The sequence below is a fragment of the Amblyomma americanum genome, chromosome 11 (assembly GCF_052857255.1).
Source record: "Amblyomma americanum isolate KBUSLIRL-KWMA chromosome 11, ASM5285725v1, whole genome shotgun sequence".
NCBI lineage: Eukaryota > Metazoa > Arthropoda > Arachnida > Ixodida > Ixodidae > Amblyomma > Amblyomma americanum.
In genome coordinates, this window is record NC_135507.1 from 130,824,942 (window position 1) to 130,848,960 (window position 24,019).

The following is a 24,019-nucleotide window of genomic DNA, read 5'->3' on the forward strand; positions in this document are numbered from 1 at the left end:
GTAGCTTGCGCTACCAGAGAACAGGATGCAACTAAATTCAAGTATAGGTCTTACGTAGGCTTTGTATAGTAACAATAACGTGTCGCGGCGCATCCCAAACTTTTTATTGGCGATTTTTGTCAGCCGGCCTAGAGCGCGTTCTCCTTTAAAAGCAATGTTCTTTATATGAAGGCTCCTATCTAATGCTGGGTGATAAGTAACACCCAGATATTTTACGGATTCCACTTGTGGAATCTGGACAGAGCGATGGACTAATGAAATGTGCAAAGGCCTGTCTGGAGGAAATACCAAAACTCCGCATTTGTCTACATTCAGGGATAAATTAATACCCTGCAACCATACTCCAAGAGCATCCAAATATCCCTGCAGAATGTGGTAAAGGGAGTGGATATCCCTGGCCGAGGCGAAAAAAGCTATGTCATTTGCATACACAAAAACTGTTATGTCAGGACGAACGGAGATGCCACTGACCAAAATATTAAAAAGCAGAGGGGATAGCACCGATCCTTGCGGCACACCTCTTGATTGATAATATGTATTTGAACATAGGGTTCCTTCGGCGCAGTAAAAGAATCTGTCCTTCAGAAATTCAGATATCCACGCATAAATGTAGGTTGGAGGATGTAACTGAGCAAGTCTGTTAAGTAAAATATGCTCTACACTGTCATAGGCCTTTGCTACATCAGGAGTGACCAAAGCTGAAACTTCTCTTCTGCGTAGCGAGAGCCGGATTCTGCTCTCTAGATCCACATGCGCGGTCCATATAGAGCATCTACGACGAAAGCCAATCTGGGCTGAGCGGAGACCGTTGATGTCATGAACATGTTTTGTAAGGCGACTGTGCACTATTCTTTCTATTAATTTGACTAAATTTGAAGTCAGCGCAATTGGCCGAATATTATCTAAGACGTATCCTTTTCCTATATCTTTCATTAATAAAATAATTTTCGCCGTCTTCCAAATGCTTGGAATCCATGCATTTTCCAGAGAAGCATTGACCATATCTTAGAGGGCGCTTGTAAACTCCTGGGCTAAAATTTTAATCATACCAACAGTGACACCATCTGGACCAGGAGCTGCAGGATGCAACATTGCCAGGACTGAAAGGAGCTCTGATGCGTCAACCTCGGTATAATCTGAAGAGGGTGAAATTGTGCACAAAGGGACGTTGCTCTGCGTCTGGAAGCGTAACCCCAATCCCTGAGCAATACACTCCAGGCTGTCCTGAGCCTTTTGTGGTGACAACACTGTTGAACTAGTGAGAAGAGGGACGACAGAACTCTTGTTACGTTCCATGAATCTATACAGGGCTTTCCGATTACGAGGATTTGAAAGATATGTGTTTAAATTTTGGTTGTACTCCTCCTTGGCTTTTGGAAGTGTTCTTTTGAAAGATGCAGAGAATAATTTGTAATTTAACCAATTAGCCGCACTCTGGTTGCAGGACAGCCTCTTCCAGGCCGCTTTTCTGCGACGATAGGCCTTCTCACATTCTTCTGTCCACCAAGGAGACGGCTGTTTAGTAGAGGCTGCTGCGGGCACAGCGAATATTGAGTGGTCTATTGCATTTTGCAAAAATGAAACCGTCTGCTGAGCTCTGTCACCCCGGCTTGTATTAACTAAAGAGGCAAGTGAGGCGGACATCAGATTTTTATAAATTTTGTGGTTGACAAATTTATGGGTTACAAAACTAGCTTTAAGAGGAGATAACCGAATAGTGAAAGTTATAGGAAAGTGATCACTTGACGTACCCGAATCCTCTGTCGACCAATCAGTCACATCTAGCCTACGTGCTGATAATGTTAAGTCAATGGCTGAGCGAGCAGCCCCTCGCATAAAGGTTATTTCTCTAGAATTGCAGCAGCGTACAGCATTTTCAGACAGCCACGACCAGAGAAGCTGGCCGCAGGAATCAGTACGACTTCCCCAGTCACTATAGTGAGAATTAAGATCTCCTCCGATGACTGCACTGTTTGTGCCAGTCACCAAGCTGTCTAAACAGTCTGTCCTGTGTACACCAAAAGGAAAATAGACATTAGCAATTGTAATATCAGCACAATGCGGAAATGAAATTTTGATCGCTAAAAGCTCACAGTCAGCGAGAACAATTTTCTTAGAGATAGATGCCTGATGACATAAATTTTTAGATAGCACGGTTACCAAGCCACCTTCCCTGCCAACATTTCGATCTCACCGGAAAGCTCGAAAGTTTCTCATTGAAAATGATTTATACGGTGATAACCACGTTTCTTGTAAAAGTACAATATCAGGCTTATGCTTGTGCCTCTTCTTTTTCCTTTTATTTCTTTTTCTTTTCTTCTTTCCTGACTATGTTTTTTCTTTAGATAGTTTCAAAAGAAGCTGCAAGGGAACTTCACAAAACCATTGGAAAACTATTTGTCACATAAAATAACACAACGATAAGCAGTATTTTCACTATTTTTCTCGTTTCTTATGTGAAGTTTCCTGTATTTTGTTATGTTTATGCCCGATTGTTGTTTGGCACAGCGTCTTTATCCACGAATACATTCAAATATGCGATTCTTTTTGTTGTAATTACTGCGCTAAGGCAAGCATTTAGATTTTTGTAACGTGGCTATGGGCTGCATCATTTTCATGCACTGTTTATATATGCATTGTTTTGTCACCCTTGTTGCATTGTCCTTACCTTGTCAACTGTACTGTCCCTCCTGCATGGGCCAGTATGTTGGCCTTCAGTATTAATAAATAAAAAAAAGAGAGACCGGAAGCGGGTAGAGTGGGTGAGGGAACAAACGCGGGTTAATGACATCGTAATTGGAATCAAGAGGAAAAAATGTGCTTGGACAGGGCATGTAATGCGAAGGCAAGATAAGCGCTGGTCCTTAGGGGTAACAGAGTGGATCCCAAGAGAAAGTAAGCGTAGCAGAGGGCGGCAGAAGGTTAGGTGGGCGGATGAGATTAAGAATTTTGCAGGCAAAGGGTGGATGCAGCTGGCAAAGGACAGGGTTAATTGGAGAGACATGGGAGAGGCCTTTGCCCTGAAGCTGGTGTAGTAAGGCTGATGATGATGGTGGTGGTGCTGGTGTCTAACGCATCATTTTTAAAGAAAACACGGAACTAAAATTACGCGTATAAAGTTCTTTAACAATGAATCAGTACCAGCTTGCCTAAACAGCATATTTAATCCAGCTTTTGCTTTATGTTGTGCAGTACTTTATCGTTTTCCGTTTGCATTTCCCGGACAGACGAAATTGCTTCATCCAGTAATGTTATCTGCGCGGTTTTGAGCTTGCTGAAGTCAATAAACGAGCAACACCAAAGACAAGTGAGCGTTTACTGTTGGAGTAGCTTGAAATCACTGCATGGCATATATACAACAAACGGGCAGGACAGCAAGGACGGAACCAACATGGCGCCGGTGGTATCGCCCTTTTGTTATGTGTGTTCTCCTGTCGTACTCTTGTGGTTTGTATCAAATGTTTGCATTCAACTCTTACGAAATGCTGTTTCAGAACTTTCTGCCGGACCATATGTGCCTATCAGCGACCATTCATGAACCAACATCACCTCCATCATGTCCTGCAACACGGCATTGTGCTGGAGGAACTCACGTTGCCTTTCTGAAAGAGTTTCTCCATGGTGGCCTGTGGCACTGTCTGCCCTCCCGGAGTCCAGGTGGTCCAGTGGATGGAACAAATGGTAGGAGACTGCACCTTGGCGCTGCCAAAGTGCACCTGATTCGGGAGTTGGTCGAGGCTGGACGACTGGGCATCGCCAAGCTTCTCGTCGTTTATGTAACCCTGCAAGAAGGAATTAGCTCTGATTTAAGATTTCCACACTATCGTTTAGGGATATGCCGAAATAAAAGTCGTCACAGCCTGTTAATACAATAAAAGTGGTGCCTGGTTTTTGCTGAAGCATTCGATATGACGGGCGGCATGGAGGGACCAGGCTAATGAAATGCACGATAACAGAGTGCGAGACTGCTGCCGCACCTTCCATTCCTCGGGGCTTCGAGGCCAGAGTTTGAGCACTGCGCGATCCTCTCCCATTAGCCGCGTCTGCGCATGGGGGCACACTGCGCGGACGCAGCTTGGCCACCACGTAAGCGGATCTGGATAGCGGAACGCTAATCATGCGCTCATCATGCTTTCATTAAGCAACCGCTGCTGCAGTACAATTGCAACACAGTTGAAAAGAACAACGCTCAAGGGTTGGCTGTAGCTTCACAAGTTGTGATCGAAAGAGGCATGTACAGATTAACCGGTTACAGATTACCAGGTAAAGCAAATTCCCTCTCCTTTTCGCACCATGCAAGTCAGGCAGAGCCGCGTTTCGAAGGTTTTTGCAAAGGTGTCGCGAGACGAACGTGCTGCCTGGCGTCGTCGACTCTCGAGGCTCCCACAAGGCAAGTCAGCGCACCTGGGCTGTGCACACACTGCTCCCGTACGCATACACAACCGGATTCAGCTTTCAGGTAGCCCTGCTGTGGCCCCACCTTCGTGCACAGCTCATTTTGAAGCGCAACTAAAATAGACGGGACACCTTCGACAAGCGAGAACCAGTTTCTTCCTCAACCAAGCTGTTCCCACTTCCAGCGCGGGCGAGTCACCCAAGAAGCTACGGCGCGGTGTGCCTACATAGCTCTGTTGCCAACACGACTTGACTTTAAGCCGTGGTAAAAACAGCGCAGCGACGACAGACACAGAGAAGACAGAAGAAGACGGACAAGCGAGGCCCGAAATTTTGTGTCCAGCCATCCCTAGGAAAAGAAGAATTGCTGTCCCTTGGAAGGAGTGTGTCTTGCCAGGCCCGGAAGGAGGAACAACCGAGGTACGTGGCGGAGTGTGTTGAGGCTTTGAAGGGGACAGTTGGAGGGTCCGTGAAGGGGTTGAGCTTTGCTCCACTGGTAAACTTTCTCTCGTCAGAGGACTTTCGGTTGCTGGTATCGGATAAAGAAGGGCATTTCGTTGTTATCCCAGAGAATCTGTTCAGGGAAAGAGCCGGGAAATCTATCGCAAAGAACTTTAAGCAAGTTCATATTAACCTCAATAGACAAAAGAAAGAAGCAATACGGTTACTGGGGGAAATGAATTTGATAGGACTACAGCGCTCTGTTAGTAGTTCGCAGAAAAATTGTCTAGATATTTTCTTCTCTGCGAAAACGCATAAACCCGAAATTCCTTTCCGATGTATAGTTACGGAGCGTAACAGCTGGCAACATTCGATATCAAGCTTTTTGCAAAAGCACCTTAGTAGTCTTGTGATTGATGATTCGTTTCTGGTCCCGAATTCTGTCACCATTGTTGAGTTTTTGCAAAGCTGTAACCCGGGTTCGAGTGGCATGTTTAGCATCGATGTGGAGGATTTGTTCTATTCCCTACCTCAAGATAAGCTCCTGCAGTGTGTTAAGAAAGCCATAACTAATGACAATGACGAAGAGAGATTTATTTCGGATTGTGGTGTTTCTGTGGAGTCGTTTTTGGAACTTCTGACCTTTTACCTGCAATCGACTTCTGTCGAGTGGGAAGGAAAACTGTTTGCTCAGAAAGATGGGGTATGCATAGGTTCAAAAGTAGCACCGGTGTTAAGTAATATTTTTCTGTGTCACGTTGACAGGGCGATAAATTCTAAGTTCAGTGATTGTGTAAAACAGGTGTTCAGGTATGTTGATGATTATTTAATTTTTGTAGAGCCTACAAATTTCAAGGGCCATGTAGAAGAAATACTAAGGGTTTTTGTTAGTTGTGGAGAAGGTTTAAAGTTCACCTTTGAACTCCCGGAGAACAACGAGCTACAGTTTTTAGACTTAAGATTGGTCCTGAACCCTGATCATGTCTGCTGGTCTTTTCAACAGCGCTCAGCGAAGCCCTTGCTTAGTTATCGCTCAGCCCATTCTAAATTAGTTAAAAGTGGTATAGCCGTTGCATGTTTAGGATCAGCACTTTCGAAATCGTGTGTGCATGGAATGAAGAATAGTTTTAATCAGCAGGTTGGTAGATTGCAATCGGCAGGATTTCCGGAAGAGGTAATCGTGCTTGCTTGCAATAAATTGCTGAGGAAACTAAAATCTTTCTAGAGTTGCCATCCATCAGAGCCGTCAGGCATGAAGAGGCATACGGTTATACCATATCTTCATCGTTTGTCACACAACTTAAAAAGAGTAGGCGCCAGATATGGAATTCAAGTGCTCTTCTCAGCCCCGCAAAAGCTTGGAAAAATTTGTGCCATAATAGATAGGAAAGCAAAGGCTAAAAAACAGAAACCAACCGGGAGTAGAGCCTGCAAAATAAACCACCAAAAGAAGTTTACGTCATGTGCTGAAAGCGTAGTGTATGACAATGAGTTTTCCTGTGGCAAGAAATACATTGGCCAAACGGGAAAATGTGTGAACACCCGTCTTCGTCAGCATCATACCTCGTTAAATGGCCCCCCATCGTCCAACCTTGCATTACATTTTAGAGATTGCCCCCTGAAGAATATCCCAGGTTCCCCCGACAAAAAAATGTGCAACCCTCTTTTCCATGAGACAAAAGTTGTTTGCAGGCACAGGGATAAATTGACAAGGGAACTGTGTGAGGCGTATCGCATCCACGCGAATGGTGATGCATGCGTCAGCACACCGTCAGTGCTTCTTCACGAATGTGAGATTAAGTATCTAGATTCGCACGATTAGAAGGATGTTAAGAGGGGCGTGTTCCCTGGTTGTTTTAGGAGTGTATTAGTACCTGTGTTTTTTCCAATCAACTTTAGTTGTTAGTACAGCGCTTGTCCGTCTTCTTCTGTCTTCTCTGTGTCTGTCGTCGCTGCGCTGTTTTTACCACGGCTTAAAGATGCACCAACTAGCTCAGTTGTCGGTTCTTCTGCACGACTTGACTGTGGTTATGTCAAGCGATTTTAATTTCTTCCACTGACCAACTTTTATTATTGTCGAAAGCCCGCGGACTGTACTGATTTCTTAAGTAACAGCTGCAGCGCGCTTGCAATTCAAGGTCGCGGCCTGGAAAATAAAAACGTAGCTCTTTGTAGACGCGGCATCTGGCTTCGATCGTGGTAAAAAATGCCGCAGGAGAACATCGCGAGCGTGTTCTCGTATATTTACGTCAAAGTGAGGAGTTGGCCTTGTTGGTCTCTTTTCATGGTTTTTCACAATAAACGTTCACTTGCGAGTGAGCGCTTGTGTCGTGTTGTCGTCGTCTTCTTCCTCTTAAAACACTTGGGGGATTTTGCCGTCTTCGTCTCTCTTTTTGCGCTCGTGAACCATCAATACTGATATTTAACTCGAATATTCACTTCACCAGGAAGGAAACACCTTGAGAAAAGCAGAGCAGCAGAAAATGGCCCCTTGGGAACTGGCGAGACGTGCCATGCGGTCCATTCCCAGGATAACAATCAAGGCGGTGATGGCGTTCAACAAAAACAGAACAAAAAGTAGTTCCGACAAAAATCCTGACCGTAATTAAAATAATATTAGCTATGTAATGAGCTGTGTTTTAAATTTTTCTTGGATCTCCTCATTACAAAATTGTAAGGCTCCATACGCGGAAAATCACACTTCCTTAAATTTCGCATATGTTTTATCAGTTTATTATCTTAATTGTAATTTACAGAATTTTACGAAAGCGTACTTGCCCCAAACATTCAAATAAGTTTTTTTCTATTCCTAGAAATGCCGCGTACGTTTTCAGAAAAAGTGTAAAAATTTCATTTTGATTTATTTATTTGATTTAATTATCTATAACCAGTACAGACGCACACGTTCACCTACTGAACTTTTGCAACGCGCAGGACTTAAGCCTTTATCTGTCGGATCGAAACTGCACCGCTTGAAATTCCTATACTTATTTCTGCACAATTCATTTAAGCTTAACTCTGAAGAATTCGTCAATATAAGCCACTCCAGAATCACCCGCCGCAAACATCCTCTTACATTATAAGAATTTTTTTGTTGCAATACCGCATTCTATTTTTCCTTTTTTTTTTACGCGAGCAGTGCGCGAATGGAATGCCCTTGACGGTTCTTTTGTAATGCAGCCGACAGTCCTCAAATTTTCGGAGCCTGCCGAGCTGAGTACGTTGCCACAAAACTGACTAAATATTGTTGAAATGTTGGTGACATATACTTTCTTCTGTATAACTGATTACCTCGAATTTGTTTGCTCTTGTCTTGCTTTAACTAGACCCATCCTTTTCGTGGTACTACTGCTCTCTGTTCTATAACTGTTTTATCTCGAAGTTGTGTATTTTTCGACATGCGCCCACCCCTGTAAAAACCTCGTTTAGGGTTGACAGTATATCAAAATAAATAAATAAATAAATAAATAAATAAATAAATAAATAAATAAATAAATAAATAAATAATTTGCCCTAGAAGCCTATGACCGGATATTACATTGGGATGGGGGGATGTATCGAAGGAAGCAGAAACCGATAACAAATCATAGAAAATGTACAGCAGACAAAGTTAACATTTTAATATGAGAGCACAATCAAGAATTGGGGGGGGGGGGGGGAATCGAGAAATGTTACTTTCGTTGTTTTTGCTCTAATGCTTTCTGCCTTCATGTGTACACTGCCCCATTCACATAATGCTCCTACGTAAAATGAGCCTATGAGTAACATGAATAAATAAATAAATGGAATTAATAAATTTTGGGCTCTCAATAAAACTAAATATGTACAAAGAGTATCTTATCGGCAGTTAGTTCTTCACTGCCACTAATGTACAATATTTGTACAGTGTTGAGAAAAAATTGTGAGCCTAAAGAAAGGAAGAGCCAATTTGTTTCAAATTATTTATTGAGGCCCAGTTTTTCAGTCGTCTGGAAAATTCAAAGGGGCGTTGTCGTTGCGTTCTGTGAGAATCGTGTTGGGTCGGTCAAGACTCCGATTAATTTTAAAAACATTTACCAATAGGATTTGGTCACCCTGATGCAATACTTGTCCACGACCTCCTATATGAAGAAATTAATTAAGCCTCGGACCTGAGTTCTTAGCGGCTGCGGAGCAATTGACCATGGCGGCGGTCAGACCTGTCACGCAGCGGAGGGTGTTAAGATTCTCTGGCTCCGGACAGGCTGCCATTGGAATCTGAACCTGGCAACGTTTAACGCTAGAGCCTTATCTAGTGAGGCTAGCCTAGTAGCAGGGCTGTTTGAGTAACTAGCTGGAATTAAATGGGAAGTCCTAGGGCTTAGGCAAGTTAGGAAGACAGGTGAGGCATAGAGAGTACTAAAGGACGGACACGTACTGTGCTATCGCGGATTAGCAGAAAGACGAGCACTGGGTGTGCGATTACTCATTATTCAGGATATAGCTGGCAACGTAGAGGAGTTCTATAGTATTAACGAACGGGTGGCAGCCAATGTAATTAGGCTCAATAGGATGTACAAACAGAAAGTGGTGCGGGCCTACGCGTCTACACCGAGCCATGATGACAAGACCGTTGAGAACTTCTGCTGAGAGGTGGAATCGGCAATGAACAAAGTGTGAAGATGATGACCCAGACAAAGCAGATGACTCGTGAAAACGAAGAAGATGGCCCTGCGCGTCAGCCGTATTGCTATCGCCACGTATGTCTGTGCCCGACCTGGTTGCCCTCGGATTGTTCTCGCCGCTGCTCCCTTCCTCCCAGCTCTTTTAAATAAACCCCCGCCTTACATTTTGATTGATTGATTGATTCAATTTTATTTCTCAACATTCATACAAGGCATGCTTGTGAAGACATCTGGATCCCTAGCTAAAAGCTAGTTGGGGTCCATGCAATTCAGTTTCAAAGAAAATTGCAGGCATAACTAAAATAATTACATACATATAAAAGCTCATGAAATTAGAAATACATCAATGGGTACATAGAGCAGCAATATTCAGAGCACAAAGCCTCTTTTACATACGCATACAAACACACAAAAATACATGAAAAGAAAAAACGCTGGCTTCACTCATTGTTTATAATATTTCTTCAATGACTCGGGAAGAGTTCTACTATGTTTGAGTTCATTTGGAAGCTTGTTCCACAGCTTAATACCAACATGGGCCATCCTTCTTTCTCTATAGACATTTTTCGTTTTCGGAAGAAGGAAATTTCTATGAGTGGCGTTGCGAGTGCATGGTGGTGGGATACAGAATAGCGATGAGTGTAACGGGTAATTGTCTTTAAGGCATGTGTGTATTGTCAAGACAGTCCTGTATTCAAGTAATGATTGTAGTGGCAGTATATCCATCTGTTAAAAAGAGGAGCAGTGTGGGCGTTGTATCCTGAATGTGAAATGAATCGAATTGCCCTTTTTTGCAAGACCCTAAGTGGTTCCAAATAAGATCGGTAGGTGTGGCCCCATGATTCATTGCAATATGATAACTGGCTTTGAAAAATTGAGAAATAAATAATTCTGAGTATGTCATTACCAAAATAATCTCGGCATTTGTACAGTGCAAAGCATGCTGCAGCTAACTTTTTACAAAGCGCCTGAATGTATGGCTTCCAGTGTAGGTTCTCATCTAGAATTATTCCAAGGTAAGTGATGCTATTGACAAGTGCAATAGGTGTTCCCAGCCATTGCACGGAAGGCAGGTTTTCATGTATGATTTTTCTGGAGCTCCTAAATATTATGCATTTTGTCTTATTAACATTTACAACAAGTTTATTTGAAATAAACCAGCTGCACAAAGTTTCCAATTCTCGGTTTGCGGTGCTAATAAGTTCCGTTGTATATTCATGAGCACATAGAAGAGCAGTGTCGTCAGCATACATAAAAACAGAGAAGTGTTGTGTGAAATGCGGCAGGTCATTAATATAGAAGGAAAAAAATCGGACCAAGGACTGAACCCTGAGGCACACCAGCCGTAACTGTTTCAAAGTCAGATTTTACACCGCTAAGTTGGATCATATGCCGCCGATTATTGAGATAACTTCTGAAGAATTCTAAACTGATACCTCTAAACCCGTAATGCACCAGCTTTTTCAGTAACATTTCGTGATCAACAGTGTCAAATGCTTTCTTGATGTCCAAGAAAATTCCTAAGACTATTTTATTATCATTTAGGAAAGTGTTGGTCGTGTCTGTTAGCGATATGACGGCCGTACCAGTTGATCTGTTTGGTCTAAAGCCGTGTTGTTGAGGAGATAGCAAGGCTTCTTTCTCGAGAAATATTTTCACTCTCTTTGCAACGAGTTTTTCAAAAAGTGTGTTTATGCAGCTTAATATGGAAATTGGGCGGTAGTTCTCAACGTGGTTACGGTCGCCATTTTTGTGAATCGGTACTATTCTAGCTAGCTTAAGCAGATCGGGATAGGTGGACGAATAGAAGGCAAAGTTGAAGATTTTTTCAAGTGGCTCGTATAAGATATCAATGCATTCTTTCAGCGCAATAGAGGCAACGCCATCACATCCAGTAGATAATTTCGATGGAAAATGAGTAGCTGTATATACAATCTCATCCACTGTAATATCATGGTATGCAAAGGTCACTACAATGTTTTGCGGAGGAGGGAGGTACTCAGTGCAGGGGCAAGTATTTCCTATACTAGCACCAATAGTGGAAAAATATACATTGAACGTTGTAACTAGATTTTCAATGGAGATCCCCAAGATTTCTATGTCAGGCATAATAAAACGATTTGCTACGGGTTTAATAACAGAGTTATGATCTGCCACGTAACTTTCGTACTGTGGGCATTTTTCAAAATTAATTGGGAGTAATACTCTTTCTTGCGGGACCTTATGGCAGCAGTAACTAAGTTTCTTGCTCTCCGAAACTTTACTAAGTAATATGAATTACCTCGCTTTTGCTTACATTTGGTATGCCAGTGATATTTTGATATTTTTCCTTAATAAGTTTTAAAATAGCTTGTGTCATCCAGGGACAGATAGGCGTGCTATGGTATCTTTTGATTTGAGGTCTAGAAGATTGCAAAACTGCCGTGGTTAGCCTGTCATTAAATTTTTGGTATAGGTCATTTACATCAGCTGAGTTGATCAAGCTAAAATCTACCACTTGAAGACATTCCCTCAACTGAATAACATCGATGCTGCAGTGGGGGTCAGATATTTTACCCGGGGCAGCTTGTTCCAGAGGAAAAAATATCGCAAGAGGATAATGATCTGTAAGGGATGCTTTATATATGGAGTTCAAACTAGATGATGTGTCGAAATTGCAGAGTATATGATCTAATGACGTTGAAGAAATGGGAGTCACACGTGTAGGGCCTATAACTACATTACTGAAGCCATATGACTCTAATAAGTTAGTATATACCACACTATTATCCCTTAAACAGTCAATATTTAAATCACCACAGATTAATACTTTGACTCTTAGATTAGATAAGTTCATGAGCAGCGATTCAAAATGGTCAAAGAAGAGCTGGGTGCTGGGTAAAAGCCCTGGAATTGCGCAACCGCACTCTCCCGCCACCTGCGATGCCTCACAACGTTCAACATCAAGCCGTGCAAGTGGGCCCAGCTGTTAATTGCGCCGGCTCCCTTCGCGAACGGGACCCGGCCATCTTCAGTGGTACCGATGAGCAGGATGTCGAAGATTGGCTCACGTCTTACGAGAGGGTGAGCCTTTACAACAAATGGGACGATGCCACCAAAATAAATAACGTAATTTTTTATCTCACCGGCGTGGCTAACCTGTGGTATCGGAACCACGAGGTGGACATTCGCACCTGGTCTGCTTTCAAGACAACCTACTCCGAAGTGTTTGGTCGTCCTGCTGTTCGGAAACTCCGCGCCCAACAACGCTTGCGTGAACGGTCTTAGCGGGTCGGCGAAAGCTTTACCAGTTACATCGAAGACGTCATTGACCTATGCAAGCGTGTCAACCTCAACATGTCAGAAGCTGACAAGATTTAACACATTTTGAAGGGTGTTGACGACGACGCCTTTCAGATGCTGGTAGCGCGCGACTTGCGCACAGTAGCTGAAGTCGTCACCCTATGCCAAAGCTTCGAGGAGCTGCGGAAAAAGAGGCTCTTTACTCGACAGCACCCTCGACAGGTTGAGTCGCTTGCTGGACTGACACCAGCACCTGACACCTTCTCGCTGCTGCAACAAATCAAAGACTTTGTTCGGGAAGAAGTGGCGCGTCAGCTTTCTCTTCTGCCGAACCCTACACGGCAAGCTCCAGATTTGACTCTGGCCCTTCGACACGCCATCCAAGAGCAGGTTGCCGAGGCTCTTCCGCCCGCCCATCCGCCACCACCTGCCAGCGCTCCGCTGACATACGCGGACGTTGTCGCCCAGACGCCGCCCCCTATGGCCGCTCCGCTGACTTACGCGGACGTCGTCGCCAGACCTCGACCGCCTACCTATGCTTTGCCTCCAACACCTGCGCGAGCGGTGGCTCCTTCTCTTCTGCCGGCTGCGCGACTCAGCAATCCCTGGCGCACCATCGACAACCGGCCTATCTGCTACAATTGCGGCTTGCCTGGTCATGTGGCCCGACTTTGCCGCCGCCGTCTGCCAGTCTACGCGCCACCTCCTCCAGCTCCCGCCTACTGGCCTTCCACGAGTCAGTACTCCGGATCTGCTGAGCCGCCGTCTAGTCGTCCTTTTTCTCCTGACCGTTCAGCCCTTTCTAGGCGCCGTTCACCTTCACCGAGGCGCCGCTCCGTTTCTCCTATGCGACGTCGCCCCAATCTCCCTCAGGAGGAAAACTAGGTGCCGCAGTTCCTGAGGCGAGAACTGCGTCCCCGTCGAACTTTCCAAGGCCTCACATATCCCCTGCTAATCTGATCGAAATTTCCGTCGAAGGCATTACTGTCTTGGCCCTTTTGGACACCGGTGCTGCGATTTCTGTTATGGACGAAAACTTTTGTAGTTCGTTGAAGAAGGTAAAGACGCAGATTGCTGGACTGTCGCTGCGTACGGCCAGCGCTGAGCACATCAAGCCGTCCGCATCGTGTACCGCTCGAGTTTTGATTCAGGACTCCCTCTACACGATAGAATTCGTCGTGCTGCCTTCCTGTTCCCATCCTGTTGTTCTGGGCTGGGATTTCCTTTCCGTCCATGAAGCTATCATCGACTGTGCTCGAGCGGAAGTCGGGTTCTCTTCTCTGCCCAATCCTTTTCTGGACGCTACTCCTCCTGTTGCCGGTGTTAAAGCCCTCGCCGCCGAAGACATCGACATTCCCCCGTGCTCTTCCGTTCTTGTACACTTGTCTTGCGACTCTATCGGTGACGACACTGTCCTCTTTACTCCAGGTCATACTTTTCTGCACCGCAAGTGTCTCCCTCTCCCATACACCGTATTGACTGTGTCCGCTGGTCTTTCGATACTTTTGATTTCTAACCCGTTTTCCTGCCCTACCGCTCTGCGCCTTGGTGAATGCATCGGCAGTGTGCAGCCCATCGCATCTCTGCTCATCCGCGAGGAGACCGACGATACACCGCTCCTCGCCATGAACGCGCTCAGCCCTCCTGCCTCTACGCCAGATCGCTCTTTTACCGAATTGTTCTTGCGCTCCATCGACGCCGATCTTCCCCCGCCGCACAGAACACAGCTTCTCGACCTCCTTCATCAATTTCGCTCCTCCTTCGACGCTCACCAGGTTTCCTGGGGCCGAACTTCCACCGTCACCCATCGCATCGACACTGGTGCCCACGCGCCGCTGCGGCAGCGCCCCTATCGTGTGTCTCCAACCGAGCGCCAGACTATTACAGAGCAAGCCGACCAAATGCTTCAAAACGGCGTCATTCAGCCCTCAAGTAGCCCTTGGGCATCGCCTGTTGTCCTTGTGAAAAAGAAAGATGGCTCCATACGCTTCTGTGTCGATTACCGCCGCCTTAATAAGATAACGCGCAAGGATGTGTATCCGCTCCCCCGCATAGATGACGCTCTGGACTGTTTGCAAGGGGCGGATTTCTTTTCCTCCCTCGATTTACGTTCTGGGTACTGGCAGGTACCTATGGAAGTGGCTGATCGTCCCAAAACTGCTTTTGCGACACCCGACGGATTGTATGAATTTACTGTGATGCCAATCGGCTTTTGTAATGCCCCTGCAACCTTCGAACGGATGATGGACACCATTATGCGTGGACTCAAGTGGAAAATGTGTCTATGCTATCTCGACGACAGTCGTCTTTTCCCCCGACTTTGAAACCCATCTATCCCGCCTGAAGCACGTTTTGACCTGCCTTTCTGACGCTGGCCTGCAGCTCAACTTGAAGAAATGCCGTTTTGCTGCGCGTCAGCTGGCAATTCTAGGACATGTGGTCTCTAAGCAAGGCGTTCGTCCCGACCCAGCTAAACTTCGTGCTGTCGCAGACTTTCCCAAACCCACTTCCATCAAAGACTTGCGCAGCTTCTTAGGTCTGTGCTCTTACTTTCGGGGGATTATTCGCAACTTTTCTTCGATTGCTGCGTCTTTAACACAACTGTCCGGCAGTTCCGACTTATCGATGTGATCTCCGGCGTGCGGCGATGCGTATAACAGCTTGCGCCGCCTCCCCACAGCGCCGCCCATACTGCGCCATTTCGACTCGACCGCTCCTACCGGGGTCCACACGGACGCCAGTGGTGTCGGCCTTGGCGCCCTACTCGCCCAGCGCATCTCTGGTTTTGATGAATACGTTGTTGCCTACGCCAGCCGCATACTTACGAAGGCTGTAACTAACAAAAGTAAAATTACAGTACACTGTACTGATGGGTGTAATGTAGTAGCGTGCGGCAGCCGAGCGGCCGCACCAAAGAACCAGCGAAGACCGGTGCAGGACAAGGAATCAGCGTTTATTTGTCTGACGCTTCTTTTATACGCAGCGGTTGCTTATCCGCTGCTGCTATCAGTGGGCGTCATGGCAAAGTGACGCGTCATGCACTTGACGCTATCACAATGGGCAACTTCATTGCGAAGGTGGGCAAGAAGCAGGCTGGCGACCACGCGGTTGGCGACTATGGGATGGTTTCTAAAAACAGCCGGGGAGAGTTATTAGTCGAAATCGCAGGCAGAAATAATTTACGGATCATGAATACCTTCTTCCGCAAAAGAGAGAACAGGAAGTGGACCTGGAGGAGCCCCGATGGTGAGACTAAAAATGAAATCGACTTCATGCTATGCGCTCAACCTGGGGTCGTTCAGGATGTGGCCGCCCTCTGAAAGGTGCGCTGTAGCGACCACAGAATGGTAAGATCTCGAAATAGCTTAGAAATGAAGAGGGAAAGGAAGAAGCTAGTGAAGAGAAAGTCCATTAACGAGTCAGCGGTAATAAAGAAACTAGAGGAATTCAGGATATCGCAGCAGAACAGATATTTGGCTTTAACTGAGGAAGACGATCTTAAAGTTCACTGAATGAACGATAATCTGACAGCTATCATTACGGAGTGCGAAGCAGAAGTAGGCGGCAGGACGGTTCGACAGGATGCCGGCAGGCTATCTCGGGAGACGAAAGATTTGATTAAGAAACGTCAAAGAATGAGGGCGTCTAACCCTACATACAGAGTAGAACTGACAGAGCTATTCAACTTAAAAAATAAGTGCAAGGTAGCCGACATAAGAAAGTTTATTACGGAGAGAATCGAGCATGCTCTAAAGACTGGAGGGAGCCTAAAAGCGATGAAGAGGAAACTAGCATTCTGGGTTTTTTGCGCAAAAGACACGACACAAAAGAAACGAGGTAGGCAGGACAAGCGCATAGGCAGAAACCAGATGAATGCACTTAGAGACAAGCAGGGCAATGTCAATACCAATATGGAAAAGATAGTAAAATTAGCCGAAGAGTTATACACAAATCTCTGCAGTAACCAGTGTAATCATAACGTTAATGATAGATCCAATAGCGCACACCAATGTCCAGTCCGTTGCCTAGAAGGTATTTACTAAGGTAATCGCTAATAGAAACAGGGCAACATTAGACTTTAATCAAGCAAATCATCAGGCAGGCTTTCTAAAAAATATTCCACGATATATCATATACACACTATTATTTAAGTGATAGACAAATGCGCAGAATATAACCAATACCTATATGTAGCCTTCATTGATTACGATAAAGCATAAGCAGTCATACAGACATGGCGGAATCACGGTGTACAAGAACCTTGTGACAAAATACTGGAAGATATATATATATATATATATATATATATATATATATATATATATATATATATATATATATATATATATATATATATATATATATATATATATATATATATAGCAACTGCACAGCTACCATAGTCTTCCATAAAGTCAGCAATAAAATTTCAATAAGGAAGGGCGTCAGGCAAAGAGACATGGCCGCGCCAATGCCATTCACCGCTTGTTTACAGGAGGTATTCCGAGGCCTGAATTGGGAACAGTTGGGAATAAGAGTAAATGGAGAATAGCTAAATAGTCTGCGATTCGCTGATGACATTGCCTTGCTGAGTCACTCAGGAGGTGAACTGCAAATCATGATGAATGAGTTAGACAGGCAGCGCAGAAGGCTGTGTCTAAAAATTAACATGCAGAAAACCAAAGTAATGTTCAACAGTATAGCAAGGGAACAGCAGGTCACAATTGGCAGCGAGGGCTTGGAAGTGGTAAAGGAATATGTTTGGTTAGGGCAGGTAGTGATAGCTGCTCCGTATCATGAGCGGGAAATATCTAGAAGGATAAGAATGAGGTGGAGCGCGTATGGCAGGTGTTCTCATATCATGAATAGCAGGTTACCAATGTCCCTGAAGAAAAGTATACAACGGCTCTATCTTAGTGGCACTCACTTACGGGGCAGAAACGTGGAGGTTAATGAATAGGGTTCAGCTCAAGTTAAGGACAGCACAGCGAGCTATAGAAATAAAAATGATAGGAGTAACATTAAGAGACCGCAAGCGGGCAGAGTGGGTGAGGGAAAAAACGAGGGTTAATGACATCCTAGTCGAAATCAAGAGGAAGAAATGGGCTTGGGCAGGGGGTGTAATGCGAAGGCAAGATAACCGCTTGTCCTTAAGGGTAACGGAGTGGATTCCAAGAGAAGGCAAGCGCAGCAGGGGCCGGCAGGTTAGGCGGGCGGATGAGATTAAGAAGTTTGCGGGCATAAGGTGGGAGCAGCTGGCAAATTATAGGGTCAATTGAAGGGACGTGGGAGAGGCCTTTTCGCTGCTGTGGGTGTATTGAAGCTGATGATGATGATGCTGAAGAGGATGAAAACTTCAGCTACTAAGTTGTGTCACTTGGGCATCTCAGTAGCGACTCATACTCGCGCTGTAAACGTTTCTCAGAGAAGAGGAGATTTCCGCTATCGATTTACAGACGCTGGTGTGCGCAACAGGAGCAGTCAGGCGTTGGCGTACGGGCAGCGAAAAGGGGCGTGAGTTCAGGATTCTCTTCTTCCGAAGCCGCACAAGTAATCGACCCAATATTGGAAAAGTACTGGTCCTACAAATGGCAGAATGATACCTTCCATTTTCAATATTTGGGCTATTACCTTTGCAGCTTGGGTTACGGCCGTCTGTCTGCTTTCGTTTCCTGTGCATGACCAATCCCAAGGCAGGAAAGGAGGCCGACGCCCTGCATACCATTTCCCAGACTACGTGCCTCGGTAAACTGTGCAAGAAGGTCATCAGAGCCCGCCTTCAAAAAACATGGAGGATAACGACCTGCTCCCGCACACCATGCTAGGCTTCAGGCCGGGACTCTGCGCAAGACGCGTTCCTGATCCTAAGGAAACAAGTCCTAAAGGACAGCCCAAGGAGAGGAGAACACCTGATGGTCGTGCACAACCTGAAGGGGCCATCGACAACTTCTCTCACGAGGTTATCCTCAAGGAACTGAATGACATCAGCTGCGAGGAACGCATCTTAGATTATGTCAAATTGTTTTCGACGAGCCGGACGCAGATCATCAGAATCAGCCAGACTCAGTCGGTCAAGATCGAGGTGCCGAACAACGAAACCTCGCAAGGGGCAATAGTCGCCCCAATCCTCTTTAAAATCGCTATGCTGGCGCTGACCAAATAGCGGCGGAAAATCTCGGGCGTGGGTTATGCCCTGTACGCCAACGACATCACGCTCTGGACCACCAAGGACTCTCTCGTGCAAAAAGAGGGGGCCCTTCAGGAGGCCGCGACGACCGTGGTGAGATTTCAGGCCGCAAGCGGGATGCGTTGCGCGCCCCAAAAGCTCGGGGCGATCCGGTTGCACGGAGGAGGGTCTAAAAGTTCCTTGACGCCACAGACCTCTAACTAGAGGGGTATGAAATCTCAGAGAGCGACAATACCAGGATTCTAGGCTCATAGCAACCTGAAACCTGCCACACAATACAAAATCTGAGGTCCGCCGTGAATCAGATCTCGCAGTTCTGTTTCACGAACAACAAGAAGCCGCAAGGGCATGAGAGAAGAGGCCACGCTCCGCCTCGTCCAGGTCCTGGGGATCAACAAAGTGACGCAACGCATGCCGTATCACCACCGCTCGTTAAACAAACGACACCAAGAGCAAGTAGGACGAAGACGAAGTGTCCCAGCTAACGTGTCTGCACATCGCTCTAGTGAAAAATCTCGCCATCCGCGTGAATAAGTTCCCTATATGAAGAGAATTGACTTCACACCATCTGAGGAAGCTCCTGAAGCTCATGTGGCTTCTGAGTTTGTGGCATTCAGCAAATGTATCTCAGTCATTCCTGCAGCTGGACTGTGCCCCGAGACTGGGTCTATGGCCTCCGGTGACGCTCTGGCGTAGGTAGCTTCGCCGGCGTCGCTCGTCACGACGGCTTCAGCAGCACCTCTTGTGACAACGGAGCCATGGTCCCAGCTTCCGGCTCCTGCTCCCGGTCCATCAGCGGCAGCGCACATCTCGCCTTCTCAAAATGCACCTCATCCCGTGAGTGATCTGCCCTGTAGGTGGAAGTCGGCAATGGCTGCCCAGCCTCCATTTCTGGATGGGGCTTCAACCGCGCTTTTTGAGGAGGAGGAGAGCTCTCGAATGGGCATGTCTTCAGGACCTCCATCGGTGCCACCGGCTTCTGAAAAGTGTCCATCAGGAGACGCTGCGCAGGATTCGTCTTCGGCCAACTGCAGCTCACAAGGCAAGCGTTGCTGCCTAGCGAGTGCCAACCAGGTTGTGCCGACATCGGGAGCTGTATCGTATAAAGTGGCCATTAAAGCTCTGGAGACCGAAAGCCTCACAGACGATCCGAACAGGATTCTTCAGCCGAACCTGGACGCGATTGGTTCTTGTTAAGCAGCGCAACGGCTCGACCCAAACAAAGAAGGGACAAATCCCAGCGCTGATACTAACAACAGAATGGTTTTATTCTGGACACCAGTGCCTAAATACACGCTGGTATCGCATAAAACAGAAAAATATAGAGAAAACATCAAGTTCCACAGGCTAATCGTACCGAGCATGCGAAGGTTTTGCCGATGCACGTAATCTAGGACATCAAGAATTCGTGCTTTTTGAAATAGCAACAGAGGGGGTTCTTATGAATTCCGTACTTATCCTGAGTATCTCTGATGCCTCAATTATCTCCCTTGTGAGCTGGTCTTTGCTTTTTGCTACAATTTTACTTTTCTCGAACATTGGTCGGCATTTACAACCACGGCAATAAATCCTGATATCGCGGATGGCATTTTTCACATTATTGTTGCGCTCCTTAAGTCTCATTTAGGCAGCGACCAGTTTGGTCGACGTACGATCCACCACATGACAGAAGAATGGAATACACAAAGTTGTCTTGGAACTGAACATGTTTCTTCTCATGCTCGTTCGTGCACACAGGAACATCGCGACTTGTTTTTTCAGGCTGATTTATACGTGCGCATAAAGCCGTCAATGTTACAGGGGCTTAGAAAACATCTACTCCAGCTCGTTTTCCAATTCTTTTCAGATTGTGGCATATAAAATGAATGTATGGAATTACTGATGCATTTTTTCTTTGGCTGACTTGGTTGAAAGTAGCGCCAAGTTTGAACTTCGTCAGCATACCGTCCGCCACCGAAGCTAACATGTCAAGAGGGTATCCTGCCGATCCACCGGTTCATGCTGGACGCAACTATTGGGACCAAAAGTCTTCGTGGCTTCACGACTTGAACGAAATCTAATACCATCGCTGTGTGGCTCCCGACATTGGCTGCTGTCGAGCGTCTGCAAACGCTCAAGTGATTATCGATTACAAGCGAAATCTCGGTGCCGGTCCAGGTGTTACTAACTAGTAGAAGGTTCGGACCTAAAACGCTGTCTCGTTTACAACGCCGACGTTGCCGAAGGCCGGACCACCGTCCAGCTTGAGCTGTACAGTCCTATACACTGTGTCATTCAAGGATGGTATATGGGAAAGGTGCGCTCTTGTATCAACACACGCAACGCCCAGCAACTCTTCCAGAACGCCTTTACTGCTATGGCTATATTCTGCGGCCCCGCCCTTACAAACGGAGTGTTGTCTACTGCTACAGCTGTTCCCTATCTGGACACATGCGCCGAACATGCCCTTTTTTAACGCAAGATGAGGCTAGGCCACAAGGCACACCGTCTTACCGGTGTTGACTTTGCAAGACAGGCGGCCACGAGATCACCAGTCCAACTTACTCAACAAAACAGAAAGCCACTCAAAAGGCACGGTGTGTTGCTGAGCGAGTTAATTGGTTTGGCATTATGAGCACTAGCGCTGGCAGACGACAGACGAAGGGGCGCACTGTGTGTCTCGTCCTTCCTTCGTCCGTCGTCTGCCAACGCTACAGTGTTCAGAAACTGAAAAAGTACGGCGCAGGATCTATAAACATGTGCCTCCACATTAAAATATAGCCCCGATAGAGACATCAAACAGACATCCAACTGGCGGTAGCTTTCTGAGCTCAGCCGACCTGCAGCCCCTGCCCAACAGTCTTATAGTGATAAAGTGCGCAAGGATCGCCGTCGCCTTCAGGCTACACACAAGTACAGCATGCTGGAGTCTGTGTATGAGGACATTGTAGCAGCTGACTCATACTTGGCAGCGCAAAAAAACGATGACAAAAGCGAACGAGGAGAGACAACACAAGCGCTTGTGTTGTGTCTCCTCGTTCGCTTTTGTCCTCGTTTTTTTGCGCTGCCAATTATGAATCCACACCAACTAGCCCAACTTTCTGTTCCTATTAGCAGCTGACGACCAAATTTCAAGCCTTTTAACAGAGGTCTCTAAGCAGTGACAACGCCATGAACTGCTTGCTCGTCGTAGAAAACCAGCGTAATTCCACTCCACGCCAAAGCCGCAACACTGTCGACTACGTCCAGCCCTTATGAGTTGTTCGCTGACACTACCAGGTCTTCTGCAGCACTGCTGGTTAACTGCACAAAATCCCTCCTCCGATTTAAGCTAAACCAGTTATCTAACCTGACATCAGTTCTTTTACAACGCATGGACGCCTAATCGAAAATGGCGAGTACACGTTGTTGCGGTGTGCTACAGTGTAACTGCAGAGGCCTCTCTACAAAGTTGGGAGAGCTCAAATCTCGGCTTCGCACAAACAAGCTTCAGGAGTGGGCTCTTTTACTGCAGGAGACCAGTGCCTTGCCATCTATTCCGGGCTTTGATGGACACATGTCTCCTTCAATGAACGACCGTCGTGTGCACACTGCTGCCCCTCCGAGAAAGGCGGCAGTGTACGTTGATGCGCATTTTTCTCAAGTTTGCCTCTCTCTAGAAAACTGGTGCACCTTATATCAGGAGGCAGTTGCAGTAACCAAGAAGTTTCCCAAGTCAAATGTTGTGGTCGTGTCATAAAACGTAAGACCCGCCGGTGGAGCTCCCTCCCGCATTAATCTGGGGTGTCTATTAACTATCCAACGACAATACACAAGGTAGCCTATCTTAGTCGGCTGTGACTTTAAAGCCCCTCACCCGGACTGGGACTACCCCACTTCAAGAACCTGTGGTAGGCGTGTGCGGGACGCATTCGCGGATGCGTTGCTCGTTGTACTCAACCATCCCGATAAAGCAACGCAGGCTGTGCGCCATGCTCGCAGTCCAACATATGCTCCGGACCTTACGTTGTGGTCAGGTCCCGGCACTTCCTCGTGAAACCTGTAGTCAGACTGCTGGGGCAGTGACCGCCATCCTATCGTCATCGGTATCCGTCCAGGAAGGCTGAATTACCTTACTGCCAATGCTCGCAGATATGAACGCGGTCTCCCGCGACGGCAGTGGCATGCGTGGTTTGAGAACTTCTCGACAATGTCATCGAATGCTTCTCTTTGGCGAACGTTCCGTGCAATGGAACATGGTTCCTGTCGTCCTGACGAAGCGGCCACAGCATGCTTCGCCGCTGAGTCAGCTCCAGATGATTTCGCCAGAGGCAGCGCGGAAGATTTTCCCCGATTATGATGTGTTGCCTGCAAGAGCCACAAGAGCCCCCTTGGCTGGCATTCCGGCATATGTCGATAAGCTATTCTCTATAGCCGACGCCGAGGGAATCGCAAGACCATTTTCTATGCCCGAGTAGCTTGCAGCAGTAGATGAGGCCCGTCGGAAGAATGCGCCAGGTCCGGACTCCATTCCGTACCGTGTGTAAAATAACAAGTTCCGGCGTACTCCATCAACTCCTCACCACCTCCTATCCGAGGTATGTATAGAAGGTGTCGTACTAGAAACCTAGAAATCTGCAATTGTGATCCCTATCCCAAAGCCGGGGAAGCCGCTGACACACCCTGGTAATTTCCGGCGATAAGCCTTACACCAACATTGTGCAAGCTTACTGAAAAAATGCTTGCCATACGACTGTCGTGGTAAATTGGGCACTACGCTTTGTACCAACCGGCACAAATTGGCTTTTGTGCGTTGATAGGTACAGAAGATGGATTGACTGTCTCGGCATCAGCAGTTCTGGCATCAACTCGGTGCCACAATGTACGCACTGTACTCGCCATGGAAGTTAAAAAGGCGTACGACAATATCAGTCATGCTGCTATCCTGGAATCCCTTCACATGCTGCATTTAACGTTAGAGTGAGCAATTTTGTTGTCAGACGTGGTTCCGGCTTCGCAAAAGGCCAGACTGCAGAACACAGCGGCGGGAAAAGCAATCCTCCATCGGGCCAGAACGGTAGCAATACAATTTCAAACAGCGCTAGACAACAGG

At 46.5% G+C, this 24,019-nt stretch overlaps 1 protein-coding gene across 1 annotated transcript in view; it reads right to left on the bottom strand.

Annotated features, from left to right (window-relative positions):
- Positions 1-24,019, bottom strand: part of LOC144109893 (uncharacterized) — a 651,790-nt gene that overhangs the window by 552,522 nt on the left and 75,249 nt on the right. Inside the window, exon 3 of the mRNA XM_077642657.1 lies at positions 3,594-3,782. Within this exon, the coding sequence (XP_077498783.1) occupies positions 3,594-3,782 (189 nt within the window). The remainder of the gene's footprint in view (positions 1-3,593; positions 3,783-24,019) is intronic.